This window comes from Oryza sativa, chromosome 11, assembly GCF_034140825.1.
Source record: "Oryza sativa Japonica Group chromosome 11, ASM3414082v1".
NCBI lineage: Eukaryota > Viridiplantae > Streptophyta > Magnoliopsida > Poales > Poaceae > Oryza > Oryza sativa.
The window spans coordinates 28,642,872-28,659,083 of record NC_089045.1 but is presented as its reverse complement, the minus strand read 5'-3'; the positions used below and the strand labels follow the sequence as shown (position 1 = coordinate 28,659,083).

The 16,212-nt window shown below is 46.9% G+C and overlaps 1 protein-coding gene and 1 pseudogene across 3 annotated transcripts; one reads left to right on the top strand and one right to left on the bottom strand.

Annotated features, from left to right (window-relative positions):
• Positions 1–281: 281 nt before the first annotated feature.
• On the top strand, positions 282–15,472 carry LOC107276475 (calmodulin-binding protein 60 B). 3 transcript variants are annotated; one of them, XM_066305195.1, is made up of 10 exons: positions 282–551; positions 653–773; positions 1,551–1,671; positions 2,159–2,208; positions 12,896–13,383; positions 13,735–13,895; positions 13,988–14,177; positions 14,305–14,433; positions 14,514–14,666; positions 14,760–15,472. In XM_066305195.1, the coding sequence occupies exons 2-10, from the start codon at positions 667–669 to the stop codon at positions 15,215–15,217; spliced, it is 1,857 nt and encodes a 618-aa protein (XP_066161292.1). In that variant the 5' UTR covers positions 282–551; positions 653–666; the 3' UTR covers positions 15,218–15,472. The 3 variants fall into 3 exon arrangements, with proteins under 3 accessions (XP_066161292.1, XP_066161293.1, XP_015615464.1); XM_066305196.1 differs by lacking the exon at positions 282–551 and having other exon boundaries at positions 605–773; positions 14,323–14,433; positions 14,526–14,666; XM_015759978.3 differs by lacking the exon at positions 282–551 and having other exon boundaries at positions 605–773; positions 14,526–14,666.
• Positions 8,771–11,678, bottom strand: LOC136354079 (uncharacterized; annotated as a pseudogene).
• Positions 15,473–16,212: the final 740 nt, after the last annotated feature.

Below are 16,212 nucleotides of genomic sequence, written 5' to 3'. Positions count from 1 at the left end.
ACAGTCTCGTCTTTTGTTTGCACATATGCTTGATCTGCACCAGCAAAATCGTAAGTTCTGAACCCACCAAGATCATTGGAAATATATTAGGGTTACGCATTGGATTCCAGTGGGATAGTAGATAGACTTTGGTGCATTCGTTGGAAGCTGAAACGGAAGCTTCATCTGGAAATGATCTGTTAGACAATAAAGTACCTAGACTCGGTTTCTTTAGTTTTCCTTCTTTCAACTTTTGCTTAGGAAATAATAGGAGCCATGTTTTGACCCCATAGATTACACAGGGAATCGAACGCACACTATACCTACCTGCTCCATGTTGATTTGGGAGTGCTATCCTGATGTCAACTGACTGAAGTTTCACAGAACATTCATGCTTATATTATGAAGAAACTATGCTGATCTCTCCAAAAATAATAGAAACTGGATTGATTTAAAAGTAAACAGAGCTATCAATGCTGTGTTTTGTCAAAGAAAAATAATCTATGGAAGCCGTGTGTCAGAAGGAAGATTACACGAGTATTCCTGCCCTCGCTATTCAAAGAAACAAAAAGGTATCTTCGTCAGGTCCCATATAGTCTACTCCAGTATTCTTGTTCCGGCCTCCGGACTACACTGGAAGGCAACATTAATTCTTTAATTCCTTCTCCCCCAGTGTCTCCGTGGGCGATGCCTGTGGCCTGGCCTCAGGATCGTGAGGAGAAGGATGGCAAAGGGGACGAAGGATCACGCGGATCACCGCCGGCGAAGCGACCACGAAGCTCCTGTGGTTTCGAGTGAGCTAACTTCTACTATCTTGATCCATTTATGTTTGACCTTTTGCAGTATTTTGTTCTATACTTCTATCTATTCACAAATCCTTTTGTTTATGTGCTATGCTGCTTGTTGATATAATTTCTTCTCCCCCCTTGATTAGTCTGAAATCAGAAATTTATAGATGAAACTGAATTTATGACAATTATTTGTGGGCAAACCAATGAAATTGACCCAATCTAAAAGATAAAATGGCTGGGTGAGCTGATTAGCCGGATGATTAATACATGGATTAATTATTATATATTATAAAACTAACAAATAACTTGAAAAGGTTTTCTAATAAATAAAGAAAATGTTATTAGAGAAATTATACTGTAATAATTAGTCGACTAATGAGACGAGCTGACCAGCAACTTGTCTCGGTGGGATTTGAAATGCCACCTTTAGTTGTTCTGCCTACCATTTGAGTTAACAAATAAATCCTCTCTCTTACTCTCTCCCCTCATCTGTGCGTAGGGAGTTGCCACTTGAGAAAACTGGTACTTTCTCTGTTTCACAGTATAAGTCATTCTAGTATTTCCTACATTCATATTGATAAATATGAATGTGGGAAATACTAGAATGACTTACATTGTGAAACGGAGGGAGTAATTTATAATCTACGTTTGATTTATCGAAAACAAAATAATAATTTAGAGAGGGTACCAGACTACACATTACAGTAGATACACCTAGTTTCCATAGAAGAAAGTATTGAAAAAAACCGAGCTTAATTATTTTCTTCGTGTGCATGACAGTGACAAGCAGACATACATGCTCCAGGAGATACTACGAATGACACAGCAACAAAACGAGAGGATGGATTATCTGTTTAGGGAGATTCAAGAGCTCGTTGAAAAAGTTTCCAGCCTTACAGCGGTAAGAGCTTAATTTGTGTTTCAGTCCCAAAGAGCAAAAGCTGCATGCTTCAGTCTTCATGGTTGGGATGAAATGTTTGCACAGCTTGATTTCCAATACGAAGAATTTTATCTCATGGACTTGAACTTCCACATCAAACCACACTTTAATATCAGACACCATACAATCTTGAACTTTCAAAACCATTCACTTTTCAATCTTAAAAAGAAAAAACTCGACACAAAAGAGTTTCTGCCCGATATGGATATATGTTGGGATCCCCAAAAATAGTTTGTTGGAGAATATTATGTATATGCTCAGTGCTTAAGTGGCAATATGCACGCATGTGCATGATTTCAGAATAAAGGACAGGAGCCAATGGGTTAACGAACTACCTCGTACTTAAGATATTTTCATTATTGGGTTTTCTCAGAATTGGTTCCATTATTGTTGCAAATGAATTTGCATTTTACGACTTGAAAGTAATGCCTTTAAACTCTATTGTCAGGTAAGAAGTGGATTTGGTGGTTACCATCAGCAAATCGCTGCACCTAGTAGGTTGGTAATGTTTGTGTTAACACATTCTGTTTACATTAAGATTTTGAATTGTACATAGATCGAATCGTATTACAACATACCTGCAATGTTGAAACTTTGAGCTATGAATTGTTATAAAAAATTGTGCTATTTTAACTAATGCTATGATGTTGCATTATTTATAAATGAAGAAGCACATTTCATTCAGTTTTTCATTTTGTCGTATCATATATGTTATATTTACACCTATAAACTTACGCAGTGTAAACAGTAATTTTTATTTCTGTTGCAATATACAATTCCATTTACTAATTTCAAATTGAATATAACTATGAAATGTGTGGTAAAGAACTAGTAAACACTGTGGTTGCATCTTTCTTTGTTTTGCTTTGTTTTCCTTTTGTCACATAGGTTTTCAATTGAATTGAGATTTTATACTTGGAAGTCATAATCCCGAGTCATTAAAAAGAAAAGAAGATTATATACTTAAAGCATATGCAAAAGGCCAAACATTTGCATTTCTGTTGCAAAGTTGATGGAGTTAGGGAGAGGGTTGGAATTTACTAGCCAAAAATCGCGATGGTGTTGCACATGCTGTCATCACTATGGGTTTAACAACCATGATGATCTTAATTTATCTATGTAGCCGCTCTTCTTTCTTTAAAGTTTTATAATTGGCTTGCTTGCCGATTGGAGGATTTACATGATCAAAGGGTTCAGCTTGCTTGCTGGCTTAACCTTTGCCATGGAGTTCCACTAGATATCTAATGACGAAAATGATTGAATTTTGAAGACCACAGCAAGGCTCTCTCAGTGAAATGATAACCAAGGCTCCCACATGTTCTCGAAAAATGTGCTATTAGTTAGACCTCTTTTATTTTTGTTTTTTCTAACTCGTGGTATTTTCCTATACCCTACAAGCACAAAAGCCATATCCTCCCAAAGAGGATTGGATACATATTTATAGCTGCTTGTAGCAGCCATGCTAGTCTAAGAGCCATGCAGCCATGCTAGTCTAAGAGGGTGCTGTCCTAGAGCATCCCAACAAACTGTCCTAGAGCAGAGCATCCCAACAAACTGTCCTAGAGCATCTCAACAAACTGCTGTCCTAACTGTCCTAGAGCATCCAAACTGAAAGTAGAGATGCTGTCCTAGAAAGCTGAAAAGCAGGAAAAGGCACCACAAGACCAAGACCAACCAACCAAGACTTATTCCTACATTCTCCCCCTAAGTCTTGTGCGCCGTCTTGTGGGAAAGTTGAGCCATCCCGATCCGGGAGCAAAGCTCAAGGAACTTGATCCTCCCAAGGGGTTTGGTGAGCAAATCCGCAAGCTGGTCCTTGGTGTTGATGTAGCTCGCCTTGATGCTCCCTTCCTCCAGGTAGCTTCGGATGAAATGGTACCTCACCCGGATGTGCTTGCTCCGTTCGTGAAAAACGGGGTTCTTTGCCAGGGCCAGAGCGGACTTGTTATCCACCCTGAGCTCCACCGCTCCAGTATCTCTGCCGAGGAGATCACTAAGCAGTCGAGCAAGCCATAGCGCCTGGGTCGAAGCGGCGGATGCCGCCATGTACTCGGCCTCGCAGCTGGACAGGGCCACCACTTGCTGCTTGATTGACTGCCAGCTAACGAGGCACTCGCCGAGGAAGAAGAGAATCCCGCTCGTGCTCTTGCTGGTGTCAATGTCGCCGGCGTGGTCGCTGTCGCTGTACCCGACGAAGTGTGCCTTGTCAGGACACCTCGGGTAGTAGAGACCGTGGTCGAGAGTCCCCGCAACGTAGCGGATGATCCTCTTCACAGCCTGCTGGTGCTCCGTCGTCGGTCGCTGCATGAACCGACTGACGTAGCCGACGGAGAAGGCCAAGTCCGGCCGTGTGTGGGTGAGGTAGCGAAGGCTCCCCACAAGACGCCGGTACTGTGTAGCATCCACTTCCTCCGCCGTGCTGTCGCGGCTCAGCTTCAGTCTCTCCTCCATCGGAGTGAGAGCTGGGTTGCAATCGGTGAGCCCAGCCAGCTCAACGACGCGCTTGGCGTAGGCGGTCTGTCGAAGCGTGATCCCGGAGTTGTCCTGGTGCACTTCGATCCCCAGGTAGAAGGAGAGAGGCCCCAGATCACTCATCTGGAAGGTGGCCTTCATCTCCTCCTTGAATGCCGCGACCTCTGCATCCTTGGTGCCGGTGATCACTAAGTCGTCGACGTAGACACCCACCAGCAAGGCATTTCCTCCATTGCCCCGCCGGTAGATGGCCGCCTCGTGCGGGCTTTGCTCGAAGCCCATCCCCTTGAGCGTGGAATCCAACTTGGCATTCCACGCCCTCGGTGCCTGCCGCAAGCCGTAGAGGGCCTTGTGCAGGCGTAGCACCTTGCCCTCCTTGCCGAGAATCACAAATCCCGGCGGCTGGTGCACGTAGACCTCCTCCTTCAAGTCGCCGTTTAGGAACGCCGACTTGACGTCCATGTGATGGACGCCCCAGCCTTCCTGAGCAGCCAGCGCAAGGAGGAGTCGCACAGACTCCATCCGTGCCACGGGAGCGAAGGCATCGTCGTAGTCGATCCCCTCCTGCTGCACGAAACCGCGTGCCACCAAGCGAGCCTTGTGCTTGACGATGGCTCCGGCTTCATCCCTCTTCAGCTTGAACACCCACTTAAGGGTGATCGCGCGGTGACCACGAGGGAGGTCAGCAAGCTCCCAGGTGCGGTTCTCCTGAACCGCGTCCATCTCCGACTGCATCGTGGCACGCCATGCCGCGTGTTTCTCGGCCTTTGCAAAGGACCGAGGCTCACCGTCGTCGCACGCAAGGTGCAACTGCGCCTCCAGGTTGCGAGGCACCAGTCCCGGCACCGGCTGGTCGCCGAGAAGATCCTCCATCGTACGGTACCGTAGCTGCTCGCCATCATGGTACGCGTCGATGCGCTCCTCGTCGTGGGAGAGCGGAGTAACGAACCCCACCGGGCTGCGCTCAACACGAGCTGGCGTCGGAGTAGACGTGCCCGGAGGAGTGGCTGTTGGTGCTGGAGCGTGTGGGGACACCGGCTGGGGTGGTGTCGACGAAGAGCTCGTCGTAGTCGAAGTCGTGGCCCGAGGGTGTGTTGGTGTCGGAGTCGGTGGAGGCTCGGGGACTGGGGTAGGCACGCTCGGTGAGAAGAGCTGCCTACTCCCCCAGCTCCCTCGAAGTGGACGTACTCGATGGTGAAGTCGTCGTACGTCGGAGTCGAACCATCATCCACCGCCTTGTCCCATACCCACCCTCGCCCTTCGTCGAACACAACATCGCGCGCAATGCGCACACGCTGTGTCTCCGGGTCGAGGATGCGGTAGGTCTTCGAGCCCTCCGCGTAGCCGATGAACACCCCTGGGGTGCTCCTGTCGTCGAGCTTGCCGATGTGGCCAAGCTCCTTGGCGAACGCGAGGCAGCCGAAGACCCGCAGGTGGGAGACCGCCGGCTTGCGCCATGCCAAGCCTCGTACGGTGTCCTACCATCGAGGGCCTTGGTAGGCGAGCGGTTGAGGATGTAGGTGGCCGTCACCACCGCCTCCCCCCAGAAGATGGCCAGCATCCCCCTCTGCTTGAGGAGGGCCCGAGCCATCCCCACAACCGTCTGGTTGCGCCGCTCGACGACGCCGTTCTGCTGTGGGCTGTACGGCGCGGTGTAGTGGCGCTGAATGCCCTCATCAGCGCAGTACGACACGAATTCAGCCGCCGTGAATTCGCCGCCGTTGTCGGTGCGCAGCACGCGCAGCTTGCGGCCGCACTCCGCCTCTGCAGCAGCCTGCGCATGCCTGATGGCGTCCGCAGCCTCTCCCTTGCTGCCGAGGACCATCACCCACATGTAGCGGGAGAGGTCGTCGACGAGCAGCAGGAAGTAACGTCGTCCTCCTGGTGTGGCCGGTGTCACTGGGCCACACAAGTCCCCGTGCACGAGCTCGAGCCGCTCCTTGGCTCGGAAGCTCGTCTGCTGGGGAAAGGGGAGCCGCCGCTGCTTCGTCACCACGCAGACGTCGCAGAGCTGCTCCACGTGGTCGAGGCACGGCATGCCTCGCACCATCTCCTTGGCACTGAGCTGCTTCAGGGCCTCGAAGTGGAGGTGCCCGAAGCGCTCGTGCCACTGCCACGCCTCGTCGTCCCGACGAGCGGCGAGGCAAACTGGTTGTGCGACCTGCGCGCTGAGGATGTAGAGTCGATTAGTGCCTCTGGTTACCTTGGCAAGAAGGCGACGGCGGCGATCCCAAATCCTCATGAGTCCGTCCTCGACCAACACGCGTGAGCCGTTCTCATCCAGCTGTCCCACGCTGATGATAGAATTCCTCAACGCGGGGATGTAGTAGACTCTGGTGAGCAGCCTGTGCTCACCGGACTTGGCGGTGAAGGTGACGGAGCCAACACCCTTGATCTCCACGCCGGAGGTGTCCCCGAACTTGACGGAGCCTCGGACGCTGGAGTCGAACTCGGTGAAGAACTCCCGTCGGCCGGTCATGTGATGGGTGGCGCCGGTGTCGAGGTACCACCCATCAGCCTTGTCGTTGCTGGAGCCGTCGCAGAGGGAGACGAGTACCTTCGGCTCATCAAGGTGGAGGAAAGCCGCTGCGGCCGGTGCCGCTGGAGGTAGCTCGATGCTTGCGTGAGCTAGGAGCAGAGCCGGCTCTTCCTCCTCCACCCGTGCGACGTGGGCCTGGCCGCGTCGTGGCTGTCGACAGTCTTTGGCCCAATGGCCAAGCTTGCCACAGTTGCGGCAGGTGTCGTCTCGTGCCGGCTTGTGGTTGCCGGTGGCAACGCCCTGGGCGCCTCTGCGGGCGCCACCCTCGGCACGTCTTCGCGCCCACCGTAGCTGGACACCTCCCCGCGCCTTGCGCGGCTTACGGCCGCCTGTCGGGGAAGATGACTCCCCCTTCCTCCCGTCACCCTGAGAGGCCTCCCACTGCTCCCGAGTGAGGTGGAGCTTCCCGCCGATGGTGATGGGCCCCGAGAGAGGCTGTGGCTCATCACCATCGACGACCTTGAGGCGACCTAACGCCTCCTCGATCGACATCGTGGAGAGGTCCAGCAGAGATTCGATCGAGCGAGCGATCCGTCTGTACTTCTCAGGGACGCAGCGGAAGAGCTTCTCGACAGCTCTCTCCTCGTCGTAGGTGTCGTCGCCGTACTGCACCATCTTCTGCAAGAGAGTGTTGAGACGGAGAGCAAAGTCATCAACATCCTCACCTGGCTTGAAGGCCAGGTTCTCCCACTCCTTGCGGAGTGCCTGCAGTGTGGACTTGCGGGCGCGGTCGCTGCCGATGCGTGCCGCAGCGATGGCGTCCCAGGCCTCCTTGGCAGTCCGCTTCTGGGAAAGCGAGAACTGCATCTCGGGCGGGACTGCAACGATGAGGGCATCCAGTGCCCGCCGATCCTCGTCGTAGTCGACGTCGCCGTACCGGACTGCCTCCCACATGTGCCGCACCTGGAGCCTCACCCTCATCACCGCGGCCCACTCGATGTAGTTGGTTTTGGTGAGGGTAGGCCACCCACCGCCGGGACCAAAGTCCCTGACCACCGTCTGGACGCCGTGGTGACCATAGCGCCGGTCAGGGGAGAGAGAGCCGTGCCGCCTGCGAGGGCCGCGTGCGGGCTCCGGGCTGCCGCCGGCACGCCCGCGCCCGTCTGGGTTCCCGTCGGCGGGCGCGCGGTCCCTTGGGCCGCCGCCGCCGCCGTGGAGGTGGGCTGCTGCCCACCGCTCTGCTCGCTCCCGTGCCCTTCCTCTTGCCAGCTCCTCAAGCTCCCTGTCGGCGGTGATGTCGCCGGCGATGGAGCCGTTGATGCTGCTGCGCAAGGTCTCAACCTCTACCTCCGCCGCACGTGCCGCATCTTCCGCCGCCTCCGCCTCCGCCTCCGCCCTGGCTGCTGCCAACTCCGCTGCCGCCAGTCTGGCCGCCCTCGCTGCTGCTGCAGCGGTCTGAGCCGTTGCTCGCCTGCGCTCTTCTGCTGCGGCGAGCTCGGCGTCCTGCTGACGCCGAGTGCTCGAGGCGACCGAACGCCGAGACCGAGCGTCGGACATGGCGCACCTCCGGGGGGCTGCTGTGTGGAGAGGGGGAAGGGAAAGGGGAAGGAGGAGCAACCGGTGCTGCTGGCTGAGAGCTCAACCGAGCTTGGGAAGGGGTGGAACAAGAGATGTTTAGCCTACAGGAAAGTGTGGCTCTGATACCAGATGTTAGAATTTCAATGGTTACTCTCATTGAGAAGAGGATGGCACTCGAGATGGGGCAATTTTCTGGTTTTCTTCATTCACAAAGCACAAAAGCCATATCCTCCCAAAGAGGATTGGATACATATTTATAGCTGCTTGTAGCAGCCATGCTAGTCTAAGAGCCATGCAGCCATGCTAGTCTAAGAGGGTGCTGTCCTAGAGCATCCCAACAAACTGTCCTAGAGCAGAGCATCCCAACAAACTGTCCTAGAGCATCTCAACAAACTGCTGTCCTAACTGTCCTAGAGCATCCAAACTGAAAGTAGAGATGCTGTCCTAGAAAGCTGAAAAGCAGGAAAAGGCACCACAAGACCAAGACCAACCAGCCAAGACTTATTCCTACAGCCATATGCAACCAAATCTTCACTTCTTTGTTGTGTTTGTTCTTGCAACTTTCATCATTTGTCCCTTCTTTGTTATTGACAAGCTGCTGCTCTGGGATGGCAAATCAGTCTGCACCTTACATGAAAAAAAAGATCATATATTTTGGACACCTTTATTGTGATGGAATATAGTCTGCAATGTAGTTGCAACTTACATGAACTTTTTGCTGCGAAGTTCCTGCAGCTACAGATGGCCTAAACCTTTTCTGCGGCCTGCTACATTCCTGAACCTGCATTCAATGTAGAGATCAGAATCACATATGTCAATACTCAACCACTTATATATGTAGCATGTAAATTACTTGCCTCTCTTGCTCTCTCTTGTACTGATATCTTTTTTCCTGAATTTCCTTTCATCGGACATGTTCTAATGTTATGGGTAGTTTGCTTGCACTGGCTACATCTTCCTTTAGTGTCAGTTTTGGATAACTTCTTCCCTTTTTTTACTTCCAATGGATCCCTCCTCCTCTCTTTCCGTGGCCTTCCTGGCATCTTGACATAACCTGGTGGTCCTGGCTTTGGATGACTAGTAATTGGCCACTGCATCATACCCTCCATTGGCATCATGCAATGGTCATATATTTTGTTATACACCTCAACACTGTAGCAATCTGCTATGTAATCTTCAGGTTGCTTTGAGCTCACAAATAATGCAGTTATAGCATGTGCACAAGGAATACCTGCCAATTGCCAATACCTACAGGAACATGTTCTCTTCTCAAGGTCAATTGTGTATCTCTTATCCTTATCAGTGACCTCAAATCCATCTTTTCCATTCCAAATGGCTTCACAGTTTCCAGATAAGTCAATGTACTTGTTCAACTTCTTCAAGATATTTGGACATATCCTACCTAGCCATCCTTTTGCTTTGCTCTTGTTCTGTTGTATCCTCACATAAACCTTGGTCCTTATGCCCTCAAACATAGATATGATTGGATGTGCCCTGATGTCAATTATCCAATTATTGAAGCTCTCACACATATTGTTGTCTACACTATCACAATTGGACCCTATCCTAAACCAAGCTCTACTCCAGTGCATAGGTTCAGTGCTCATCATGTCCTTGGCACCAGCAGGAGTTAGCTGTGCAAGCTTGGCTCTACAAAAGTTGAAAAATGGTCTACAAGATGCCTTGGCACACTTCCAAAATGGCTTCTGGAATGCTTGATCCCTATACTTCTTCCTCCAATTAGCATAGATGTGTCTAGTGCACATCCTGTGCTCAATTTGTGGCAAAAATTCCTCAACTGCACTTACAAGTCCCTACATTGGTAAACAAAACACATGAGGATCAATATTCATGTATTTTTGTTGATCATATAAAAATAAGTAGATATCAAGGATGCATTACCTTTTGTTGCTCAGAAATAATAACCCAACCAGCTCCATGAGGATCAATATTCAGATCTTTTTGAAGTAGTCCAATAAACCAACTCCAAGTGTCTTTTCTCTTTCTCGACTACTGCCCATGCTATTGGATACATTTGGTTGTTGGGGTCTCTTCCTAATGCACATAGCAGCTCACCATTGCAAGCACCTTTGAAAAAACAACCATCTAGTCCTATAACTTTTCTGCATCCAGCTAAAAAACCTTTCTTGCAAGCATCAAAACATACATACATTCTCTGGAAAACCGGCCAATTGTATTCATGATCCAAACAAATAGCCACCGTGCTACCAGGATTACTCCTAAGAATTTCTGCTTGGTACTCAAACACTTTAGAGTACTCACCTCTGCATGCATCATAAATCCTTCTCATGACAATACCCTTAGCTCTCTTAACTTTCGAGATGGACACATCAGCAAACATATCCAGCCTCACTGTCTTCTTCAAACTTTGCAGTTTCCATGATGGATTAGACTTGATGATGTGCTCGTACTTATCAGCAATTCTTCGGCTAGTAACCAATCTGTTATCTCTTCTCTTAGGGCAATTGTGCACATCATTGAAGGTTTTCACCTGAAACCAATCACAGTTTGTTCCATTTGAGGCAAATATGAACCATGGACAATCTTTCCATGAACATCTAGCTCTGATCTTCTTAGCTTCATCCTTGGGGAATCTGATATGCCTGTTGGTTACAAGACCATACTTGATTACTGCTTCCTTAAACTTTGCTCTTCCTGCAAATGTCATGCCTATTTCAAACTTAGGTGTGTGTGCTTTGCTATCATACTTTGGAAATCTACTCTTCCTTCTTATTGCTTCACCATCTTCTGCATCATCATAAGAGGCTTCTTCACTTGAGTCCAGAAATGGTGTATCAGTGTCATCATCCAGTCCCTTATCATCTTGTTTATTTGGTGGGTCACTGACAAGAACAGCGTTGTCACTGGTTACAGTAATAGTGGCACATGGATTCTTCTTAACCTTGTTGGCATGCTGTCTATTTTCTTGTGCTTCCTCATCATCTTCAGATCTCTCCTCATCATCTTCAGCAATACCATCTGTTTCACTAGAATCTTCAGCATCACTATGACTGTCATATTCTTCCTCAATGTCATCTTCAACATCACTGTCATCACTGACACCATTGCTAAGCACAACATTATCATCTTCATTGTGCTTGAGTATTTCAGCATATATTTCAGCTACATCACCCATGATTATGCATTGAGCCATATATAAGCATTCCTTATCATCTGATAGTGCTTTCAGGCCATTGTTTAGTTCAGCACCTGGAAATAACCAATGGAAAATCACTTCATCTTCTTCACTTAGTGAAACATGGTCTCCAAGGTATCCTCTGATCTCTGGCAATGCCACCTTGTCCCTCTCTATGTATGACATCTCAGTTTGACCACCATTATAAACCACAGAATATCCATCATAATCAAATTCCCCACCAAAGTGAAACCGGATACAAAGTACATCCAAATTATCCATTACACCTAACATGGCAACAATGAGATCATCAGTAAACTTATCTTAAAAAATGAAACATTAATCAAGCAGCAATTATCTACCAAATCCTAAACAACTCATCCCAAGATAAAATAAAAATCAACCAAAAAACAGTCCCTTATACAGTATGAAGTGAGATAGCTGATGAACAACAACTTATGAAGTGAGCCACCCTCACCGGGCGTCGGCTGCCACCCATGCTACATCGTCGATGGCAATGATTTGCTCCATTTCAGCATTTCCACTAGGTATGATGCCTGCGGTGCATGTGCCATCGCTCGCGACGGCTTCAAGACGCACACGCCGAGCGCCGGCATCTGACGATGGATAATGAGCTCGCAAGAAAAAAAAACAGCAAGGGATAGCAACAACCTAACCCTCAGTAGTGCCCTACCACCAACGAAATCAACCAAAAAAATTTCATCAACCAACTGCCACACGCACTTATTATCCCCTTCTAGAACAACCCTAAACCTAAAGCATGCCAAGATGGAGTGGGGAGGAGGGAGGGAGGAAGGGAGGGAGGGGGAGGGACGCACCACGGGGCTGCGATCTCACGGATCAGCACCGCCTATCTGCGACGATCATCACCTGGATTCTCCGCCGTCGGAAGGGAGAGAGGAGATGATGAGAGGACTTGTGAGGGAGAAGAGTCCAACGCATGGAGGAGAATACGACGTGTGATTAATCTCCTGGGTTCTCTTTCTCCACGTTAGATCCAACCTAGTAAGCAAAACCACCTAATCCATGTGCCACATCAGCAAAGCGGATTGTATTAGATTAGAAAGGTGAATAGTGATCCGGTTTTAAGAACCTAGGGGGTTAAGTAAACCAAATTAAAGGTTAGGGGGTTATTTGCTCCAGGGTCATACTTGAGGGGAGTAAAACTGACTTTTTCCTTTTAATAATTTGAGAGTTCAGAGAAAAATGTTGTCCAATTTTAGAGTTGAGGGACAAAAATTAAGCCAAGTTGCTCTTATAAAAATTTGTTGGTGTATGTGGGAAAAAAAACAAGTATCTTTTTTCTTGAGAAAGTAGCCAAGCCAAGAGTTGAGAGAAAGGAACAGTACGCCTATTCCATGTGCATAAGATATATGTATCGTTGTTATATCTCTTTGTTTCTTGGGAGAACACATAATAACTGCCATAAATTAAAGTTAGTATCATTATGTGTTTGATTTCTTTGCACTATTTTTCAGGATGTTATCTGATGATTCTGATCAGAACTGCACCGTGCCACTTCGATTACAATTTGTAAATTCATGCAGTAACGATAAGTACTCAACACACAAAATAGAAGCAGATGATGAGAACCCCCTTCAGGTAGCCATATATGATCATAACGACAAGATCGTAACAATGGAACCATTTTCTTCGATGAGAGTTCATATTGTAGCCATTGACGGTGACTTTGACGATGATAACAAGGGACAGTGGACTAAAGAGTATTTCCATAGTAAAATAGTACCTGGACGACCTCATAAAGGCCATTTGCTGTCTGGGAAGCTGTATTTTAGACTGCAAAATGGTGTGGGTTATCTCAATAGTGCCAAATTCCAAGACAATTCTAGTTTTGTTCCAAGCAGAAAGTTCAAGTTGGGGGTTATGGCAGCTGATGAAAGAATCTCAGTAAGAATTCAAGAAGGAGTAACTGAATCTTTTGCCGTGAAGGATGTTCGGGGATACTGTGAGTTCACGCGTGCCATTCTATTCTAGCATTAGTACATCCATTAACATTTAGGGAAGGGGCAAGCAGATGAGTAGTAAGAACAATTTAACTATTATGACTACTAATCCATAACCCATGCATTCACACAGGCTATTTATGTTACATAATCTATATATATGTAAGCTTCATACTGTTTAAATACTTAAGAACAGAACAACTTAATCCACAACCCATGCATTCACACGGGGTATCTCTGGTTTTATCCTAAGTAAAACTATCCTATGTTCGACCAAGTTTATAGATAAGAGTATTGTTCCAAGTCAAACTATCCTAATCCAGGGTGACTACATCAAATGTCTTTATCTGCAGTAACAAAGAAGAATCCCAATCCATCCCCACGTGATGCTGTATATAAATTGAGTAAAATTGCAAAGAACGGTGACAGGCACAAGTTACTAGAGCAGAATGGTATCAAGACAGTGGAGGACTTCTTATCTTTCTACAATAATAGCGAATATGATCTGCGTAAAGTATGAGATTGATTATTAACATTGTTATTTTGCTAGCTAATTTATTATCTATGCAATGTTACTGATAGTTTTTTTAATATCACCCTATGTAGATTTTGGGGAAGATTTCCGACCAAGATTGGGATTTGATCATTGCTCATGCTCAGAAATGTAGACCAGGAGTTTACTCTAGTTGCCTTAAAGAGAGCAGTGTGTCTCATGAACATGAGGCTCTTTCTATAAGAAATGACAGCTATTGCCTTCAGGAATCATTCTCAATGCAACCAAGCCATACACTACAAGGTAGGTTCGACCTGCCCTCTCTTGAGTAATTTGAGTGCTCCCAATATCCAATCATCATAATTTGCTGCTGGAATTAGTTTCTGTTAAATGCTTCTTGATTAGTTCTTGATTCTTCAAAATCTCACAGAACAACTTGATGTGCAAGGAATGCATCCGCAAATTTCATCAACCTATGATGGATCTGTTGGATTATCAGACATTGGTGTGCCATATAGATTCCAGCCAGACACTTTGGACAAGAACTTGATGCACCATGGTAGTTGGTCTTTTCTTTCTATTGCACATATCTTGTGTTTTATCAGTTCAAAAGGTAGATTTTCTCTAAACTTTCTTCAGGACAACTTGAAGGCATCCAAGTTGTTATTGATCCACACGTTCCATCGGTAGAAAGTGTGGATATGCCAGTTTCGTCCATGGATAACAGTACCTTAGAAGTGTTTAGCTCACAGCAACAACATTCTTTCAAGTGCAACAATACACCTGAACTTGGTATAGCAACCTTTATTTCTGTACCACTTTTTTTTAGTTAATGTTTTAGAAGAATAGTTCTGATGTTTGCACACTGTTATATTTCTCCAAAAGGGAATGGGCTATCACAGGTTAATTCATTTGATTGGAACTTGGACTGTCTCGATGGCGACGTAGATGTAAATGCATTGTGGGGATCTAAGGAAGATTTTCCGAGTGAAAATATGGGGCAGGGGGGTCATGTTTACACAGAAACTCCAGGTCCAGGAGGTTCCTACAGTGCAGCTGAGCAAAACTTGGGTCATTTGTCTGTCAGTGAAGCAGGAAGCATAAGCTACAATGAAATTTCGGCTGTCAATGAAGCAGGCAGTTGGAGCCACAGGTCACTTTCTACTCCACCACCTGTCAGGGGAGCAGCCAGTATGAGAAACAGGGGAATTTCATTTTCGTCTCCAAGGGGAACAGGCGGTAGAAGGGGAACAGGTCGTTGGAGAAGGGCAGAAGGTAGTGGCGACTACGGGACAGACAATATCAGCAATACAAGTACATACTTTACCGGTGAAGAACAATAGACTTCATGGATGAAACGAGTGGGATGCCTTAAAGCCTTTTCTTTTTTTCTTTTTTTCTTTTTAGAACTCATACATTTTATTAATTAAAAACAGAGTTTAGAAACATATAGCATTGAGTTACAGTTGCATCTCCCTTTGGAGCATTGATAATGCCTCTTTTAACAGGGCACATATCCCTTTGGCAAATATGAGAAACATTAGAACAGTCAAGCCAAGCGACTGCTAGGTTGAGCTTGTCTTGCCGATTTTGCCAAATCATCTGCAACTTTGTTGAGATCTCTGGGGATCCATTTGATGTGAACTTCCCTTCCCTGCAGAAAGTTTTTAATTCTTGATAAAGCAGGTCCTAAAGACCAGTGACCAGGATCCGCCATGCAGTCCTCCTTTTTGTGAAGCACTTGAATATAGTGATCAATACAACCAACTTTTTGGCTGCTAGGTCGGCAACTTCCCATTCCGTTATCTTGACATTTCGATCAATTATAGGAAGTTGAGAAATACGGAATAGAAAGAAGTAGTCTAGAGATTTGAGAGGAAATTAAGTAGCTGGAAAAGAAAACTTCTTTCGTTGGGAGGACGACTTACTTTGATTAACTCAGTACTTAGCAGTCTTCTAATGTATAATGTATATGATGTCATTCCTTGCAATCCCTAGTGGGGTACTTAAAAAACTTAATTACCTTTGATCTAGGTTTTATTGGCAAGGAGATGGATATAAGAAGAAATACCGACTTGCTAAGTGGGACATTATTTGTCGTCCCTAAGAACAGGAGGGCTAGGAATTCATGACCTCGAGGTAAAGAATAAAGTGTTGATTAGTAAGTGGTTATACAAACTACTTTATCACCGATGGAATATAGCAACAACTATTACGCTATAAATATTTGGGATCACAACCTTTATCTCAAGCCTATTGGAAAGCGGGGGATTCACATTTTTGGGCTAGTCTTATAAAGGTCAAACAAGACTTTTTCCGTTTTGGATCCTTCAAAATT